Raw genomic sequence first — 21,749 nt, forward strand, 5'->3', positions numbered from 1 at the left:
TGGATAAGTATGACGATATTGAACAATGGTCAAACCATTCTTGTTTACTTTACCAGAAATTAATATCATGTCCATAAGGTCTCTGGGTCCCATTTTTCTAATATTTTCAGGTAAAAAACTAAATTTGCTCCTTAATTTACCTTCCCAGAATTTCAGGAAGTATTCATTTCACCAGGGGAACCAAAATCCAGATGAAATCTTTGACTAACCATAACTCATTAACGAAGCGTTTTCGGGTCTGTTTATATGAACTTTTTCATATGTTTAGCTGTAGAATCAGCTCCTGAGAGATTTCCTTGTAGTTTTGAATCACTCTGTAAAACAAATTTCATAAAAATATCTTAACCATTCTTAAAAAAAAAAGTTTTATTGATAAAACACAAAATTGTGAACAGAAGGAAAATGAAGTGAGATAGGCTATTTATTTACATAAAGTTTTTTATTTATTTTAATGCCCTGAATCAGTCCCTTAAGTTTAACCAACACCTTTCTAGGACACATTATAGAGTCAGGGAAAAAATTGCAGACAGATGAGAAATGAAACAAGACTGGGGATTTGTCCACATAAATTTTTTTTATTTTGATGTCCTGTTTGTTTGGCCAACGTTTCCTGGGACATCCTGTTAGAGGAAAAAATACAGGTGATGCTTCCTTTTTTGATAGTTAAAAATCAGGCTGAAGCTGAGATATATTTAGCCAAATATTGGTGCCAAATTTCAACTTTTTTAGTTTTGAGGCATGAAGTGGAAACTGTACAGAAATAATACTGAGTATTTTCTTACCCTTAATTCTGATTGACTGAAAATTTTAGAATTTTAAATAACTTAAAAAGTACTTCATTTTACTAAAGCTCAATTTTCTATTACCTCTATAAAAAAATGAGAAATTGAAAGTGGCAAAAACTACTCCTCCCCTTTTAGAATTTTTCCAAAAAAATAATGCCACCAATGACCTACATGTAGGAATTTTTTGAACTATTTTCAAAAAAAATTATGTTTACCCAGTCTGAACATATTAATCCAACTACAGACCATAAGTATGTTGAAATTTCTATGGTTTTTTTTTTATTTTTGAACTCAGCGGGTTTTGAAACATTGACATTTGCAAAAAAACTGATCAGAATTTTACTCCAATCTATATATTTTCTCTTTATGTATTCTATTACTGCTGCACACCAGCTAAATTGAGCTACAGCTGGAAAAGTAAAAATTGTTGGGAACCTTTGCCATAAATAAGAGGCAAGTACCAATACTTTAAATAGGTTTACAACAGTGATTCTCGTTTTATAATGAAATTTTTTCGACCCCCAACCATAACCCAATGAAGCCTAGTTAAAACTATTTAGCTGCACTGATAGCGACGGGTATGAACATGCATGTCTGAAGTGTACAATTCATTGCAGTGTGCAAATACGTGCAAACACAGTGCATGTGTTTGCACATCTGTGAAATTGTACAGGCTGTAACAATTTACAGTATTCCAACATGATATGTACATGCTCCTTGTAATTTGGTGTGTTTACATAATACACTCTGTGAAAGTCATATTCGAACATGCATATGATATTTTTGAACATGTGTTCCAGGCAGTATAATAAGGCAAAAGGAATTGGAAATGTCAGTTTAGTTTTGAATGCGAAGTGTGCATTTGGTCCTTTATTTTCATTTCTAAAAGCGTAGTTTCATTGAAAATAAGTTTGTAAAATAATAGTTATTTAAATTGTGGTTTTACTTCATTGTATGAAAAGCCATATTGCATTGTTTATTTGCTTTCAAGTCCTTTCTAATGAAAGCACGAAGCCATAAAAATTAATTCCACATTTGTAAACTAAACATCTGGATCATAAAAGCAAACCCTTGGAAGTTTTTTTAAAGAAAATTAGACACTTTTAGAAATCAAGAAGCTTCTATTTGTGAATCAAGCTGCACTGATAAAAAGTACACTTGAAGCAATTTTATCTCGTAGCTACGATATCCAACTCCATACAAACTCAGAAAACCTCATATTACCTGCTGCAATTGATATGGTCAGTGTTTTAATAGGTATAGAAGAAGCAAAATAAAATTTATTGAAAATTCTGCTTTCTAATAACATAGTATCAAGGCGAATCTATGATATGACTATCGATGCTGGCAATCAGATAATTCAGCTAGTGAGTTCAAGTGAATTTTTTATTATTCAATTTGATGAATCAACAGATGTGGCCAACATTTCTCAGCTCTTATGTTTTTTTGAGATATGAATGAGATAGAGACAGATCAATCAAAGAAAATATTTTTTTTTGCAAATCAATTCGTGGTTATCCGACAGAACAATGTCTTTTTGATGTTTTTTTATGAAGTTACTAAAAATTATAACATAGATTCGACAAAATGTATTGCACTTGGTAGTGATGGTGCAAAGACGATAACAGGAAAGAACAGTGGATTTGTGAAAAAAATTAAAAGATTGCCTTATGTCAAGGGCAGAATGGGTGCACTGCTTCTTTCATAGACAAGCTCTTCCATAAAAAATATGCTAGAAAATTTCGGACAAATTCTTTGTAAAGCTGTAAAAATGGTTAATTTTATTTAATGTCAACCATTTCAGAATAGGCTGTTTGTAAAACTATGTGATGAAATGGGTGAAAATAAAAAAAATTCTTCTTTTCCATACAAAAGTCAGATGGTTATTGCGGGGGAATGTGTTAACCCGATTATTGGAATTGTGAGATGAATTAATGATATTTTTCCAGGATAAACAAAAGCCGTTCTCAGTGTTTTTACAGAATATATTGCTGTTAGCTTACTTAGCTGAAGTATTTTCAGATTTAAACAACTTGAATGTGAATTTACTAGGATGTGATAAAAACATTTTATTCATGACAAAGTTGATGCTTTCATTAAGAAGCTTGATATCTGGATTATTCATCTTCAGAGCAAAAATTTTGATGTTTCCATTCACTTCTGATTATATTGAGAAAAATTTGGATGAAGAAGTCACTATTATTCATCACAATTTGGATATCATGAAGATGCATGTGCATGAGGTAAAAATCCAATTGGTGAAGTATTTCCTGGAAGATAAAAATGATTTTTGAAAGAGATGGGAAATGAATCCATTTAGTAAAAACGTTGTTGCAGCTGCTAAGTTGCCGGTTGAGATTCACCACCAGTTCATCGAAATGTCTGCTGATAAAATGTTTCAACTACAATTAAGATCTAAAGATTTAGATATGTTTTGGCTTGCTTGCATAAATGATATGTAAATTTATTCACAGATGCATTGAAAATATTAATCCCTTTCACCATGTCTTACCTCAATAAGGATTTTTCATCTATGGTTGCACTAAAATCTAAATATAGGAATCATCTTTTTATCACTTGAAAACAATTTGCTTTTGTTTCTTTCTAATTTATATCCACATATGTAGAAACTTTTAAATGAAAAACAAATGCAACCATCTCATTAATCTATTTTCTTTACACGTGTACTTATAAATATAAGTAACATGCTTATAATAAATAATTTTTTTTCTTATAAAATGATATCATTATTGTTTACATGTAAAGTTGTGGGCTAATTTTGCAACCCACAGGTTGAGAAACGCTATTTTAGAATATAATACAAACCTTTTACTTATCTGTGCAGATTTTTCACAGTATAGTACTCTGAAGCAAATTTGCTCAAGCCAACAAACAACTTTTCAGCTCGGATGTCGCAACCTTATAGCCGGATCTGGTCATTAAAACACCAGAGAAGGCCTTGGTTGTCGATGTCACGATTCGTTTTGAGCAGCGCACTTCACTCAAGGATGGGGTTTGAGAGAAAGTAGCAAAATATACCACCATTGCTTCGGCTGATTCGATCTACTTTTGAGATCTCCAATGTGCAGGTTCTGCCTGTTATAGGTGCTCGCAGGGCCTCATTAGCCTTGCAGTCTGTAACCTTGCTACCCTGGGTATTGAGGATGCTTCCATGCTTGAGGGTTTAGTGTTGGATGTCATCTGTGGCAGTTGCTAGGTCACATATGGATTGCGGGTGATCTCTTACTCTGTTGGCCGACCTAAGCCATAGGAATTAGGTACCATGAGGACGGGTGTCCCAACATCTTTTGATGCTCCTGTCGTTGGGTTTGGTCTCGTGGGGGCAGTGGTTTTGCTTGGGACAACAACCGTTCAGCGCGTCACTGGGGTGAGGTGAGAGAGAGTCATCACCACCCTTCTTGGGGAAATTTTATATCATATTTCACCCTTTTCAGGGCATTGTTGGCGTAGTACCACTATCTAACTAGCCCATTTTGATCTATGAAAAATGCAACAACAAAATGCTCCTTAAAAAAGTTTTTCAACTTTGAGTAGTGGAAAGCATGTATGCAGTGATTTTAATTTATAATTTAATGTGACAAATAATAAAGTTAAATAACAGAATATATCTTTGTTTCAGGTTTGTCAGCAAAGAAATACGTCAGAAATATTGTACATCGGATCAAAATTACAATGAAAACGATTCTTGGATGTATATTCTTGAAATTCCTAGATGGCATCAAAATAATTCAATCATTACTCCCAGTTCAGAACAAGTTTCTCCTGTGACTCCAATTACTAAATTTACTAAAGTTTTATCTAAAGAAGAACGGCAAAAACAGCTGTAAGTTTATGTATTAGCATATAAAGTAATATAATCATTTGAAATTGTTAAGAGTTTTGAACATTTTTTTAAATTTATTGTTTTATTTGATTTATCAGGAAGAGGGACTTGTACTTAGTACAGATTTTTAGTTTTCCACATCACGTGTTATATAATACATTAATAACTAGTTTGATAAGTGGCCTGTAATACGAGCCAAGTTATACTCTCATATCAAATGTAGTTTATGAGATAGGAGCATTTATTAAATGTTATTTGCCGTTTTTTTAGTGTTTCACTGTTGAAAAGTTATTTAAAAGATACTGTAAACAACTTTTTTTTAAAAATAGTTGTGAAAAACATTTTGTTTTGTTTGTCATAGAAATTTTTTTTGTCAAAATTTTAGTTTTTTAATTTCATGTTAAAAACAATAACACAGCAATGCCATAAGAATGACGTTTGTTTATCTTGGAAAAATATTATTAATTCATCTCGCAATTAAAAAACTTTGTTAACACTTTCCTCATCACATAGTTTAGCAAACAACCTATTCTGTACTGGTCAACTTTTAATAAAATTAACCAATTTTATAGTTTTACAAGAATTTGTTTGAGATTTTCCGGCATGTTTTTGTGGCAGGAGCATGTCTGTGAAGGAAGCAATGTGTTCATTCCACCCTTGATATAAGGCAGTCTTTTAATATTTTCAGAAAGATGCTGTTCTTTTCTGTTATTACCTTTGGACCATCACTACATACTGCAGTACATTTGTCCAATCTACATTATAGTTTTTAGTAACTTCATAAAAAACATCAAAAAGACATTATCCCGTTGCATGACCAGAAATTGATTGATAAACCAAAATATTTTCTTTGATTGATCTCTTTCTTTGTATTTATATCTTACCAAACATAAGAACTGAGAAGTGTTAGCCACATGTGTTGATTCAACAAATTAATACTAAAAAATATACTCTAACTTGCATGCTGAATTATCTGATCACCAACATCAACAGCCATGTCATCGATTTACCTTGATATTGTGTCGTTATAAGTGGAATTTAAAAAAAAAATTTTTTGCTTCTTCCATGCCTGTTAAAACATGACTATATCAATTGCAACAGGCAATATGAAATTTTCTGTGATTGTGTAGGGTTTGGACATCTTAGCTACTCTTCATGCTACAAAATAAGATGCTTCAAATATACTTTTATCGGTATGGTTTGATTTACAAATAGAAGCTTGTTGATTTCTCATAATATGTAATGATTTTTGAAAAATTCCAAGGGTTTGCTTTTATGATCCAGATGTTTAGTTCCCAAGTGTCAAATTAATTTTGACACTTGGAAACTAAGTCTTTTGATGGCTAGATGCTTTCATTGGAGAGGACTTGAAAGTAAACAGCGTACTGTGGCTTGCCATCCATTGAGGTAAAATCATAATTTAAATAACTTATTGTACAATCTTGGCATTTTACCAATCGATCACTGGATGTACAAGTAGATGGTTCACTTTGGTTTTTCATAAATTGATCCATTTTGCATAAAATCTAATTGAAGAAAAAATTAGTTACAGCGTTTGACTGCACACTAAAAATCGAAGCTTCACTTATTATTATTTTCAGTGAAACTTTGCATTAAAAAAGTAAAGGCATCAGTTGGATTTTTTGCATTCAAAACTAAACTGATGTTCTGCAATTCTTTATGGTTGTTTTATACTGCTGAGATCAGAACGTATTCAAACATATCATATGCATATTTGAACATGGTGCTCTCACAGCAAACATCATGCAAGCACATCAAATTACAAGGAGCATGTACACATCAAGTTGGAACCTTTAAATTGTTTGTACATTTCATTTATGCATGCTCATACCCATTGCTATTAACGTAGCTAAATAGTTTTAACTAGGTTTCATTGGGGTGGGGTTGGAGTTCACAAAATATTTATTACATCTTTTTTTTTACTTTTTGGGTCTCTTTGAGCTAAAAAGGTTAACCTGCAGGTCCACAGTTAAGTTATTGCTTCAGAGGATGAGATGAATGATTTATAGCGTGTGTGAAAATGCCATGCCTGGCTGGGATTCAAACTCGTGGGGGGGGGCAACCTCTGTGTGAAAGGCCAAGACGCTACCACTTGCGCCACGGAGGCCGGCTAAAAAAAAAAGGTTAAGGTCACTACCCTACAGTTTTTTTTTAATATATTTCCAAAATAGATTACTAAACTCTTAAGAGACTGGGAAAATATTTGTAAACATAAGTTCTATAGTAACTTCTGTTAAATATTGGTCTTTATATGATAATTGGACTTCATACCCAAAATAATTATATTTCATTTTTTGTTAATATTTTTTAACAAATTTAAAAACAATACCAAAGTATTTCTATGTGTGAACCTTTTGTATTAAGTTGCAGGCCCCTTCAAACAAGCTAGTAAGGTGGTACATGATTTCACATTTTATTAGTTTTTTCAAATATCATTAAACAGATTTTACATTAAAGCACGACATTTAATTTAAATATTTCCTTCTAAGGAAAATCATAAAGCGGATGTTAATTTTTACATGAGGTAAATATTGCTTTATTTGGTGCCTGTTATCACCAAGTGAAGTATCACTTGAGCCTCTAGGAACACTGTATAACCGTTTCTAAAATTAGATCAGTATGTTATAAAAATTAATTTCCAAAATCACTTTCTCCTTTTATTTCGTAATCGATTTTATTGATTTTAATCAAAATTAATATTCATTAATATTTAAAAACCCAAGATGTATTTGAAAAAAAATCAAAGGCAAAGTCGGGAAATTTATGCAACCCTTTGCTTGCTTTTTTTTCTAATTTATTTTTTCTTATTTCATTTTCAGCACTCATCGTTCTAAAAATGTGAATACTTGTCTGAATAAAAAACAACTTCAAACTACTCCATCATCATCATCTAAAGATATGGTACCAGCTTGTAATTCGAGTTCAAAGAAAATAGCTAGACGAAGTTTCTTAGATGATTTTGTTAAATTGAAAGGAGATGATAAAAGAAGAAAAAGCTCAGAATCAAATGTTTCTGAAATTATTGTTTTATCTTCGCCAGAAAAAGATGTAGAAGATTCGCATAGAATTACTAATAAAACTGATCCCAAATCGGTTTCTTTTAATGGTAATCTAGGTTGTGAAATAAAGTCTTTTAGAACTGGAAATGATCGTGAAAAATTATCATTTGCCGTTTCGAAAACAACTCCTGTTAAACCGATTAAAAGAATAACGCCAATTTGTATATCTCCTTTGAAGCACCTGAAAAAAGTGGATGATAAACAAAAGACAATTGTTTGATTAGAAAATTAGGTTTTTAGGTTATATTGCTTATTTGATTTCACAAATTGAGGAAGAGATTGTTGTAAAAAGAGCTTTTATCTGAATGAGTATTTTTGAAAATCATAAATTAAAAATATGTTTTATTGAAATATTCTCAATATATAACACCAGAGGCAATAGATTGTTCACCTTATAAAAATAAATAAATATTTATATTATTTTTTATTTGAATTATTTATTTATTTTAAGATACTAGTTTCATTGTAATAATAATAATAAAAAAACAAATTATAATATTGGGATTTATTTATAAAACATATTGAAACTATTTTTAAAAATATTATAATAAAATTTGATAGCCCTTAGTAGTAGCCCTTTTTCCAACAAACTCTTTATTGCATATAAATTTTTATATATAATAATATATTAATCATCTGTATATTTAATTTTTTATAACTATTTTATTAAATTTGACATAATTTGTTATTAAAATATTATAAATAAATCTATTTATGTATTCACAATAGCTGCTATATTTTAATAATAATAATAATTTTTATTTTACTTGTCAGTATTTTTATTTCTTGCTAAACTATGTAACGTTAAATTTTTTTTTAGGAACTACCCTTTTCTTTTTTTATCAACCTTTTTGTATATTATAAAATAACTTATAAAAAATAATAATAAAAACAAACTTCAAGAAATAATAGTTTTAAATAGTTACAAATAATTATATTTTTTTTTATTACAAGGGTAAATCAGATATAAACGGGATTTTATTTTTAAAAAAAATTTATTTATTGAAAATTAAAGGGAAATATAATTTATTTTTCTATATAGTTTCCTGCTTTAGAAATACATTTTCCCAGCGAGAAGGTAGGTTTTTTATCGCAGCATCATAGAATGAAGCTGGTTGAGTCAGGAACCAATTTCGCACAAATCCCTCCACACCTTCATCATCTCAAATCATTGCTCTCTTTGAGCTTTTTTTTTAGTGGCCCAAACAAATGAAAATTGCAGGGTGATAGGTCCAGGCTGTAGGGAGGATGATCAAGTTGAGTCCAGTATATTTGTTCTAGTTTTGAGACTGTTAGAGCTTCAGTATTAGGCCTGGCGTTGTCATGGAGGAGGATGGCCTCTCAAATCAGTTGGTCTCGTCTTTTGCAGCGATATTCAGCCCTCGCCTTGTTCAACAGCTTGCAGTTGTAAGTAGCATTGATTGTGCCCATGCAAAAAATCAATGAGCAAAATGTCTCATCGGTTGAAAATAATAGTTGAAAGAACCTTGTCAGCTGACAGTCGAGTTTTGGCTTTCACTTGGGCTGCCTCCCCTTTCTTTCGCTACTCCATATTGACTTGTTTTGACTGGAGAGTGTGGTGGTAGACCCACATTTTGTCACAGGTAACGATCCAACTCAAAAATGCATCACCTTTTTTTTTGTAAATTTTGTTGTAAGCCTCTGACAGACCTCCAAACATCTCAACTTTTGATTGTGGTCAAAAGGCAAGGGACCCATCTGGCACACTTTATGGAACTAGGTCGTTTGTGAAGATCGCTTGACAGCTCCCATAACTTATTCCAACCTGTTCTGCAATCTCAATGCTTTCACCTATCGATCTTCTTCAAGAATGTGTTGAACTGTGCGAATGTTTTCATCTGTAATGCTGGTCCGAGGACTACGATCATGTTCCTGATTTTCCACTCGTTCTCGTCCTTCCTTGAACTTTTATGCCAGGCAATCACATGAGTCCTTAACAATGTTTGGTCCTTGAACTGTGCAGTCAATACCTGGAAAATTTCCGTTGCTTGTACTCCTTCATGAGCAAGAAATTTTATAATTATGTGTTGTACAGTGGAGGAGTGGACCTGTTGCAATGACATTGTGAGTGTTACTGACAAATTGGTTGGGAGTGTGGAATGGCTGGCTCCCCCCCCCCCACTCTTAATGATCCCACCCTAGCATACTAGAAGTGCGGGTTGTCCTACCAACAGTAGACGGTCAGGAACAAAAATCCCGTTTATATTTGATTTATTCTCATAACTAAAGTAAAGGTTTTTACAACAAATAACTATTTTTAAAGTTGGTGCCAGCCAAAAAAAATTAAACATAAAGTTAGTACTTCAACTTAGGCGGCTAAAATGGGATTTCAAGAGCATATAAGACAGAGCGTGTCACAAACATACCTCTTCTTGAGTTCACATATTTACTTGTTGATAATATACTTAAGCATCTAAAAAGTATTCGTACATATAATTTTGTAAGTCACATTTTATTGTTGTGTTATACTTTTGTAGATCTCATTTTATTGGAGTAAAACTTCTGTTATCAATTTTGAATTGTTTGAAGTAGGATCTTTATTATATAGATCATAGGATTTTTTTTTGTTTAACTTGTGTTGGCTGGCACTTACTTCAAATATAGGTATTTGTTGTAAATATTTAAGTTAATTAATAAAAATATAATTATTTGTAACTTTTTAGTACTGTTATTTGTTGATTTTATTTTTTATAAATTATTTTTTTCATAATTTTTAGCTGTATCTAGTGCCTATATATATATATATATATATATATATATATATGTGTGTTAAATAGACAAAATGCTTATTTGCTTTACTTAAAATTATTTTAATTTGATTTTATTGTTTTTACAGTTTAATTTTTCATATTTTTAAATTTTGTTTTTAATTTAACTGAATAAAAGTTAAAAATTCTTAAAATAGAAAGATTAAAGGATTTAAATTTTAAATAAAATAAATAAATAGATGAATGATATATTTTGTGAAGTTTGTGATGTAATTTGAGATGAATATGCAATGCAGTTGATGGTGCGAGTAAATCGCGGAAGAGCTCCTGCATATATGGTGGAATAAGGTAAGTTATCCTACTTTATTCATTTATTCTATACTTTGGTTGATATAATAAAATAAATATATTTGCGTATAGTACAGTGGAGTGTGTGGTTCTTAAAAGAATTGATTTAAAAAAATATATACATATCAAAAACAACAGTATAAAAACAGTTTTACCGCCAAGAGTACAGAATTCAATAACACTTCTTACCTTATGCTTATTGTTTTTTCTTAATAGTGCTTTCGAGGGTTTCCCTCATCATCAGTTAAACTTTTTATTTTAAGAAATCACACATTAAATTCAAAACATTGAAATTATAAACATATAAAAAAATATGTAGTCATAAATGTTTAATATATAACATAATATATATGATTACATATATTTTTGTACGTTTATAATTTTAATGTTTTGAATTTAATGTGTGATTTTTTAAAATAAAAAGTTTAACTGAGATGAGGGAAACCCTCAAAAGTGTTATTACAAAAAAACAATAACCATAAGGTAAGATTTACTATTGAATTCTGTACTCTTGGTGGTAAAACTGTTTTTTATACTCTTGTCTTTGGCATAATTAATACAGAGGGGAATATGGACAAATACAATAAAAAAAGAATTGGTTTTGCTAAGTTAATGTGTGTGGTGTATGTGTGTGTGTATATATATATTTACATATTATATTTTAACTACAATATATTATATAATTAAAATAAGGGTAAACCTACTAAACGCACTACTCAAATGAGACGGCGATGTTGAAAGGAAAGTTGCCAAGAAAGGAATGATCGTTTAAGGAAAAATAGAGAAATAAGTGCCATGAATATTTCCACAATGACTTTTCAACTACAAGAATGTAGACTCTCACAAATGAGAACGTACAGCATTCGACTCTTACAGAATGAAAGTCATGCTCATCATGTCAGTTTAATTTAAAAATGTTTGCCAACGAAATGCAAGAGCAATGTTCTCACAGCCTTGGCTTGGTGTACAAGGCAGAAAGTTACTGGAAGCTATACTCGTAAAATTTGATAACGAGACTTTTGGTTTTAGAATGAAATATGTTGATGGTTGCCTAACTATTTCACCAGTTTGTACAACATTCCAAGCAACAAAGGGATCGAGTGCAGAATGCTGCCTTTAATTTTAAGCTGGGTTAACCATTCACAAACTGCAGGGTACAGCAATTGACAGGGCAGTGATAGACCTTGGCAAGAAAAATTTAACCAAGGGACAGATTTATGTTGTTCTTTGTCGAGCTAAAACTTTAGAGACCATCGCCTTGTCTGATTTGGACCCAAATAAGTTATTAATTAGACCACATGATGAGAAAGCTGTGACAGAAACGCAGAGGTTGTGTAATCTACCCAATTTATAGGTTTCATTATTGCGAGTAGACATTTGGACAAGGTTTGCAAGTACCCAGTTAAAAAAAGTATTTATGATAACTATAAATTATTATTTATTGCAAAATTATAATATTTAATCGCTTCATGCAGGGTGATGTCAGTTGGGGGCTTGTTGTATGACTATTTATTTAATAATATTGCAGAATTAGAATTTATTATTGCATTATATTATAATTTTGCAGTTAGGGATAATATACATTTTCACCATTCTATATAAATATTAAATGTAGGTTTAATATTTATATGGAGTTTAGAGGAAAGTAGCCAAGAAAGAAAAAAAAAGGAATGATTGTTTAAGGAAGACAAATTGAGAAAGAAATGCCATGAATCTTTCCATGGAGACTAAATAATGATAATATGGATTGTTGTTAATATATTGTCATACAGAGACCAGAGCAACTTGCACCAGTACAGGGTGCAAGCAGCTAAGGGTGTTGAGTCGTTCAGCTTTTTTGGTATTTTTCCTAAGATTGGACCATTCCAAAAGTATACGCTCTTGATTAAAAAAGGAATTATCAAAATTTGTTTACTAACTTCAAAGATATTGCATAACATTATTGTAAAATTGGTTTTTTGGTATTTTTCCTAAGATAATCAATTGGCGTTGGTTAAAATTTATAATTGACATTGCAAAAGTATAGTCTTTCTATTAAAAAAAATTATCAAAATTGGTTTACTAACATCAGAGATATTGTTTCAATATACATAAAAAAAGTACAGTTGAACTGATAACCTCCTCCTTTTTTGAAGTTGGTTAAAAATAATTTTTTTTTTTTTTTTAAACAATTAGTTTTTTATTAAATTTTCATTCAGAAAGTTAATGTTTTAATGTTCTGTTTATGAAGCAGAAATACATTTTTCAGAAAAAAGATAGCCTGAGTTTCATAAGCGTAATTTTTGACTAGGAAAGTTTGTAGAAAGAGGTATTTTACATGAAGATAAAGGAACTATATTACTCTAGCGATAGAGTAAGTTGAGACGTACATAAATGTTTGCCTGATTGTGTGTCTATGTGTCTTTTTCTAGACAGCAGAAGCTTGTCTCCTGATATGTGGCTTTCTCTGATAAATTTTTGAATTTTATATTAGTTTAATTTTTTCCTTAGTTGTTCATTTTTATAAAATAATTTATAAGTTAAAGGTATAAACAATTTATTATAATAGCACAGTCCTATTAATTTCATCAGTTTTCACAATTTTACTCTCAGATAAATCAGATTTCATCACTGATGTAGTCATTCAAAATTATCACCATTTTACATTGTATATCTATAGCTGCTCCATAAGCATTATAATACTCATATATCTATCTTCAAAATATCACAGCACTTTGTCCTAAAAATCTGTATCTAATTCTATAAATTTCTATCTGACCATTGATTGTTTCAGTTTGTTGATGTCACTCATTATATAATGTTACTTTTTATTTTTGCTCAAATTAATATTATCAGAGTGATATGGAGGTTGTCTTAGTATTTTATGACCTCTTGTACCAATATGTGATTTGATATAAATTTTTTCCACATTCCATTGCTTGTTCAGTTTAACTAGTTCATTAAGTTTGTATTTGAACATAGTTTGAGAACATGGAATGTTTCTTTCTCTTAGCCACGCCTCTTTACGATATAAAATTTGAACTAGGATTGTTTTTTTTTAGTTATGATACAGAAGCATTATGTATCATCGAAATTATGTCATTGTGACAGTTCCCTGTTTGTTGGTTTGATTTAATGAAAACCAAAACAGAGTTTTCTGTACCGCCTGCCTAGCTGCTATTGCAGAATAATATTATTAGTTTTTCTGCTTTCAAAATTTTCTTTTTGTAACCATTAAGTGACTTATGGTTCACCCATTACTCTTCATATCCATTGAATAAATGTAGGAATTGTCAGAAAGTGATAAGTGGGTCCTACCTTCCCTCCTAGATTCTGTTTATATATGTCATTTGTTTAAAGCATATATATTAAAGACTAAAAGTTAAAGTCGGCAATCCACCACAGTACAGAATCAAATCATATTTCTTACCTTATTATTACTTCATTTGTACATGACAAGTGCTTTTGAGGATTTTCCCTCATCATCAGTTGATAAAAAAATTAAAAACTTTAAAATTATATATTAAGAAATTAAAATTATCATATATATTTAGTGTAAAATATGCAGTCAAAAATTAAACCTTCTTAGTAATGTCAAATGTTTTAATTTAAAAAAATGCTTTTTAAATTTCCTATACATGCTTGTGGCCAGTTATTGCATACGATACTGTACTAATATTTTATAAATTTTACTTAATATTTACAAAAATTCTGCTATCTATAGCAGCTTTGATAAGAAAATCATTATCAAAGTGCAAATTAATCAAGCTGAATTTTTGTCTGTATTTGTATATAAAACATTTTTCTAAAATGTTCAATTTTTTATCATTATTAGTTTCTTTTGTAATTTCAATTATTTTTAAATTTGTTTATAGATTGGTAATGAAATGTTTGTTAACTATTAAATGGTCGGCAACATTAGAAAGTCCTAACTTATTATTTTTATAATGACTAAAATGTTTTGCAATGTTGCCCTAAATGATTATTAGTTTTCCCAATATAAATTTTATTACAATCATTACAAGTTATTTTATAGATCTCATATAAATTATTAGAATCATAATTATCATTATAGAATTTTAAATGTCTTTGCTAATGTTTATAATGATGATAAATATAAACCAGCGTACAAGCCAAACAACCATATAATAAGACATTTACAATTCTTTCAAAGCAAATGTTTCTATTTTCTTCAGTGCGAGTCTGTTATTCATTGGGTATGGTGCTGTTATAGTTTTTCTGTAATTATTTTTAATTACTTTTGCTGATCTTTTTACTTTTATTAATCATTTAATTCTTTTATTACTTTTTATCTTTTTACTTTGAAGTGCTAGTTTAGTGAAATATCGGTGTTCAAAATTTATCAAATTTGTCACCATGCTACATAAAGACATGATGCTGACAGAAAGAATTGCTTTACTAGACAAAATAAAAAGTTATCCACGAAACAGTGGTTAGCGTAAACTTGCAGAACTAATAGTGTGGATTTTACAGCAAGAAGAAACTCTTCGCAGTGAATGGTCCTCAGCAGTATTTTATACAAAAAAGCAGTGAACGAAGCCCAGTAGAACTACTAGTCTGTGAAATTTGTAGAACGCCAAGTATTAAAAGGGAGACAACTAAGCAAAATAAAAGAATTTTTTCAACAAGTAAGAGACATTAGAGTTTTTTTTTGCCTTCAGTCATTTGACTGGTTTGATGCAGCTCTCCAAGAGTCCCTATCTAGTACCAGTTGTTTCATTTCGGTATACCCCCTGCATCCTACATCCCTAACAGTTTGTTTTACATATTTCAAACGTTGCCTGCTTGCACAATTTTTCCCTTCTACCTGTTCCTCCAATATAAAAGCAACTATTCCAGGATGTCTTAATATGTGGCCTATAAGTCTGTCTCCTTTTAAACATATTTTTTACAAATGCTTCTTTCTTCATTGTTTTGCCGTAACACCTCTTCATTTCATTACTTTTGATTTGTTCTTGTTTATTTTCATGCAGTAGTTCTTGCGTAGGACTTCATCCATGCTGTTCATTGTTTCTTTTAAATCAGTTTTACTCTCAGCTAGGATTACTATATCATTAGCAAATTTTAGCATCTTTATCTTTTCACCTTGTACTGTTACTCCAGATCTAAATTGTTCTTTAACGTCATTAACTGCTAGTTTTATGTAAATATTAAAAAGTAACGGGGATAGGGAACATACTTGTCGGACTCCTTTTCTTATTACAGTTTCTTTCTTATGTTCTTCACATTAAAGTACTTTTTTTTAATTTTATTGATCATAAATAACAATCGTTATTGTATATTGTACCTCTATTTTGTTTATCTTTAATTTTATTTTTATTTATTTTGTTTTTTTTTTTTTTTTAATTATGTAAGGAAACTATTCAGTAATGCATTGTTCCAGAACAATATTTATTTATAGATGTAATAGGCCTCTGTTTTTATGTGTAGCTATGTAATGTAAAATGATAGTAAATAATGTATTGTATTTTATTCTATACGTGTTGTACGTTAGAGTATTTAAATTTATATTATGTTGTAATTTATAATATTGTCATTTAATCTTAATATTAGAAATAAAATTCAGAATAGTAAATTGCTAAATTGAGTTTAATAATTAGAATACACCCGTATACCGTATTTGTGCAAAGCTCCTCATTTTTCATTAATATACAGTAGTTTTCTAAAACTATTGTATATATATTTTTTGTGATGAAATATATCGAAAAACGTTCTCAGTTATACAAAGAAACATGGGTAAAAATTTAGTAGTGATAGATAGAAATATTTTTTTTGTTTTCCCGAACAAAGGAAACCCTCTTCCTCTTTATATAATAGTATAGATATATTGATTTGGAAAGTTCCTATCCACTGGAATTGTGGAAGGGTAATGACAAAACTCTCTTAATTATTTGTATTTTTATATGTATTTATATATATATATATAGTCAAATTTAGTAATAGCAAAGCATTGCTGGGTACATATATATATATATATATATATATATATAGATTAAATCAACTCAATTGAAAGTTTGATAAAATATTAACAAGATGAACATTACAGAACTTCACAAAATTTAACTTTTTCTGCATTTTCGCTTTCCCCTTTCTTCCCCCATTTCTCTTTTCCTCATTTGCATTTCCCCCTTTCCCATTTATTTTTTCTCCTTTCCATTTCCTTTCCCTTTTTTCTGTTTTCCTCCTTCATCCCTTTTCTGATTTTTCCCCTTTTTCCTTTCTCCCTTCTTACCCGTGCATAAATCAGTCCAGTAGTTTTTTAGTCTATAGCGGACACACATATCAGAAACATTGAAATGGAATCATAAAATATGTAGTATAGTGTGTGTTGCTTTTACATCCCAACAGATGCGCTGTTTTTAAAAAAAAGCATGTTTTTACCTGTAACAGGTGTGTCATCTTAGGTATATAAAAGCATGCAAGTATTTGAATGCAATGTTGTGTCAAAATTTCAAAGCAATCTGTAAAGAACTTTTGGAGATGAAGATTATGAACAAACGAACATTTTTATTTATATAGATTTTATAGAAATGGATATTACAATAATTGGAATAGTTTATGAAAGGTGTTGAAAATGACCTCCCCAACATCAATACAATTGAAAATTGTATTCATTTGAAAACAATTGAAATGTGTTTCAATTTGTTTTCAAATGCTTTAACTAGCTGATGTATTGGAATGTCTTATACATATGCCGTTTGTGGTTTTTAATTCATTAATTGTGCGTGGTATGTTGCGATACAATGCTTGTTTCACTGCCCCTCATAGAAAGTAATCTTAGGAAGTCAGATCAGGCAATCACGCAGGCCATAAACCCATCAAAATGATTCATTCACCAAAGATATTTCGTAAAAAAGTCAGTGATCTGTGCGCACTGTGGTAGCATATTGTTGGAATTGACCGGGATTGATTTCCATTTCTGTTAACTGATTAATGAAGTGTTAAAACAGCACCATAATGATCACTGTTAAAAAGATTGGATCCACAATGCGCGTTCTACTCACACCAACTCAATGCAGTCATGAATTCTGTAAATTAATACACCTTCCCAGATGAAACCATGTTACATCTGTAAAAAAAATATGTCGAGGATACCTACAGAATTTTGGTCAAAAAACTGTTTAAAGCATTGAAATAATTTATTTTTTTGGCATGATCTGCAGGTTGGTGTTCTTGAACACACATGACTTTGTAGGGGAAAAGTTTCAGTTCTTTTCTTACAGTTTTATGTGCTGTAGTAAGTCTGATGTCTTTCCACTGTGTTAACTTATGCATTGACTTGATGGACCTTTGGCCATAGAAATATCAAGCAGCTTCTGTTAGGTGGTTTTTACTTTGATCAGTACTTGAACAGAACCTATTGCTCAACATTTTTTGATAAAGAATTTGAACTGCCTTTAGTATTAAAAAATATTGTATGTGTTGTATTTGAAAATAATAAATCCAGCCAAAGAGTAATAGGCATGACACTGTCAAATGACGAAAAACTGAATAATGTGTTATACTGTTTAATAGTTCATTACCCTTTTTATCCTGTATACACCTGTTCACACATACCAGTGCATACCCAGGGCAAGAAAATAAACTACTGTGCATCAACCAATTACATGCTTACAAAACTTAGACTTACTAAACTTTTCCATTAATTGTCCCCTACTATGAAATTGTTTCCTCTTCCAAGTTGTAACAGTTGTTAATGATTAAAAATTATAACTTATCTGTTGAGAAGAGCAAAATTTGCTAGTATAAAAAGTTGTTCAAAGGAGCTGAAGTCAGGAGGAAAATAATGGTACCACAGAACTTCACATAAGTGAATATACAACATGTGTTGTGTATAGGGGATGATCAAAGATCTACAATCTGAATTTTTGAATTTGTTCTGCCATGGGCGGATATGCCTTATGAATAAGAACAATGTTTATTCAACATGACATTAATGTGCCATTTTTATTTTACGTTTCAGTTGAAATTTGACTGTCATCCACAATCTTTCAATGATTTATATATGTAAATCAGGTATCGGATCCACAAAATTTTCAGCTTGATTAATTGTAAAATATCAGTATCGGTTATGATTATGTAAGTGCATCACTTACTGGAGATTATTGTTCCTGGGGCTACATGACAAGTAATCCACATTAAGGTAAGGAAAATAACAACTATGAAACTTTTTTCTTTTTGTAAATAGTAACTCATTTATTTTGACAACTTCACCCAGACCTTCAAGACATGCTAACAATTTAAATACATAAACTTTGCATAAATTATTATTCCAGTCTATAATCACATTATGATTGAGACAAAGTTTTCTTTTATACTGCTGATCTTTTGTCAATTCAAAGGACCATTTACATAAATCTTTAAATAATTAAATATAGCAAACTTGCTATATTAATTATTAAATATAGCAAAGATTAAATAGTGAGTGTGAATTTGAATATACAGTACTTGCACATCAATATGATATGTCTAATGTTGTTTCTTTCTCCTCTATAGCTATGTTCATTTTATGACCTTCATTGCATTTGAAGGTCGTTGTTGTTATTATTATTATTATTGAAGATATCTACCTCACAACTGACAGGAGCCGCAACAATTGTCACCATATTTCACCATGTTCTACTACTTGATGCTACAGAACAAAATTACTGTGTGTGTGTGTGCAACAAAATATTTAAGCTTAGCTAATTTCTGCTGTGCATTCGCTATGTTTTTGTAGAAACTAGTTTGTTTATAATGCTTAGCTGAAAGTTAATTTATAAACAGTTTATGAATAAATAAAACAGTTTAATTTTAAACAATATAGCTTGTACAGGAGAACTTTTTGTGGTGGTAGAGAATTAACAGAAGTACCAAATATTGCAATGTTTTTCTCTTCCTCATTTTTAAGATAAAGCCAAAAAAAACCATTGTCAGAATTCTATGAAAACTATATAATTCAGTTGAACTCATATTTAGGTTTTACATTTAATATAAGATTGTCCTATATTGTAAAATTATTATTTAGGACTTTAATACAAAGGACACCAAGAAAGTTATAATATGATGGAACAGATCTTCACAGGCAGTTAGAAGTTATTGCGTGTAAGAAAAATTTCAATTTGCTGCAGTACAAAAAATGCTTGAGACAGAAAGGGGCATGTGACCTATCACCAAATAGAGGTGGCCTTGGACATTATTACACTGCAGTTTGTAGTATTCAGTAAGATCACCTTCAAGTTAAAAAGCTTTGTATCCATTGGGTGCATAACTATACCTACGATCAGATCGCACATTGTGTATCATGATGCCGTGAAATGCTGAAGAAGTTAGTAAATTGGAAATCTCTTTGTGAACTGTATTGTGACAGGTGATGAAACTTGGATGTACTATTATGATATCCTGACCCCAGGCTCAGAACAATGTGAAGGTATTCAAAGATGAGGAGACGTCCCCCCCCCCCCCTGTGGCTGTTCAAAAATTCAGATTGTGAAGAAGAGAATGGTACTCATATTTTTTAGTGTGAAAGGAGTTTCAGAGCGAGTTGTGTTGGAAACAAAGAAGACAGTTACGGGAAGTGATATATCAAGAAATTCCCACCTACAGTTGTGGAAGCTGAAGAAGATGTGCCCAAAATTTGCTCTGAGTTTTTGGCCAGAATCGGAATAAAAAATTTAGAGCACTCTCTACAGTCCTGTCTTTGCACTGTTCCCCTAGGTGAAGAATAGACTGAAAGGGAACATTTTATGAGTGATGATGGCCTCGTAAGCGGTTGAAATGATGAGTGAGCGCATATCTGTGATGTAACATGGCAGGGTTTCTTTGAAGACTGGTTTTGAATAATGGAGAAATGCATAATGTATGATGGAAATTATTTTGAAAAATTATAAAAAATAAAGGCGTACTGCAAAACTTTCCTAATGCCCTTTGTACTACACAGATTCTTATTTATTATTTTTTTTTAATAATCTCTATCTAATATAAACTTCTCTAGAATGTATTATTTATTCAAAAAGTTAAAATTTTACTTGTGAACATTGTCATTATAAAAACAAGTTTATTGTAGCACTTATTTTAAAACATTGGTATCAATAGCGGTAAATATTTGTTTAGGTAATTGTACCACATCAGATCATTCAAAAATTTATTTGTATTTCAAGTTTTACTTGTAAAATATTATATTGGTATTTATAAAATTGTAATGTGATTATAATAGTCATATTATAATTAGTTAAATGAGAATGTTTCAAGTGGTCATAATTCAGGTACCATCTGAGCTATCTGGAACTGACATATCATTGTCATTCAAATATCCGGTAGTTCTATCTGGAATGTCTGAAGTAGTATCTTCCTATTATTAGCACAGTAGAGAGGATTGTGTTCTGTGACAGGACATTGAAGGTAGAAAGAAGACTTATCTACTAATCCATCCCATCTTGTGTATCAACTGAGTTTTTACTGTAATATTTACTAATTCAATAAATTGAAGAAAGTTTATTAATCATTTACCAAGTTAAATTAAAACCACAATTTTCTTCATATTCGCTGTTGTTTTGAGAGTTTATTCTAGAGCTATTCTACTTTAACTCTCAAGAAGGACCAGTTGCTGCAATTTCTGTTTCATAAGATTTTAGTTCTCTTTTTCTAACAATTTCTTTGTTGTCTCTATTAGTGGGTGTACGTGATGAACTGCCAACCCACCAGGTTGGTCTAGTGAACGCATCTTCTCAAATCAGCTGATTCGGAAGTCAAGAGTTCCAGTGTTCCAACTCTTAGTAGTCAGTTATTTTTACACGAATTTGAATACTAGATAGAATGAAGAACACTGGTGTTCTTTGATGGTTGGGTTTCAATTAACCACACATCTCAGGAATGGTCAAACTGAGTCTGTACAAGACTACATTTACACTCATACATATCATCCTCCGAAGTATTATCTGAACGGTAATTACCGGAGGCTAAACAGGAAAAAGAAAGAAAAGGT

At 30.7% G+C, this 21,749-nt stretch overlaps 1 protein-coding gene across 1 annotated transcript in view; it reads left to right on the forward strand.

The window, feature by feature from the left end:
- LOC142322349 (uncharacterized) overlaps positions 1–8,275 on the forward strand; it is an 88,624-nt gene extending 80,349 nt beyond the window's left edge. The window contains exons 15-16 of the mRNA XM_075361330.1: positions 4,426–4,629; positions 7,470–8,275. Of these exons, the coding sequence (XP_075217445.1) occupies positions 4,426–4,629; positions 7,470–7,929 (664 nt within the window). The 3' untranslated portion in view covers positions 7,930–8,275. The remainder of the gene's footprint in view (positions 1–4,425; positions 4,630–7,469) is intronic.
- Positions 8,276–21,749: the final 13,474 nt, after the last annotated feature.

Source organism: Lycorma delicatula, chromosome 1 (assembly GCF_047948215.1).
Source record: "Lycorma delicatula isolate Av1 chromosome 1, ASM4794821v1, whole genome shotgun sequence".
In the NCBI taxonomy this organism is placed as follows: domain Eukaryota; kingdom Metazoa; phylum Arthropoda; class Insecta; order Hemiptera; family Fulgoridae; genus Lycorma; species Lycorma delicatula.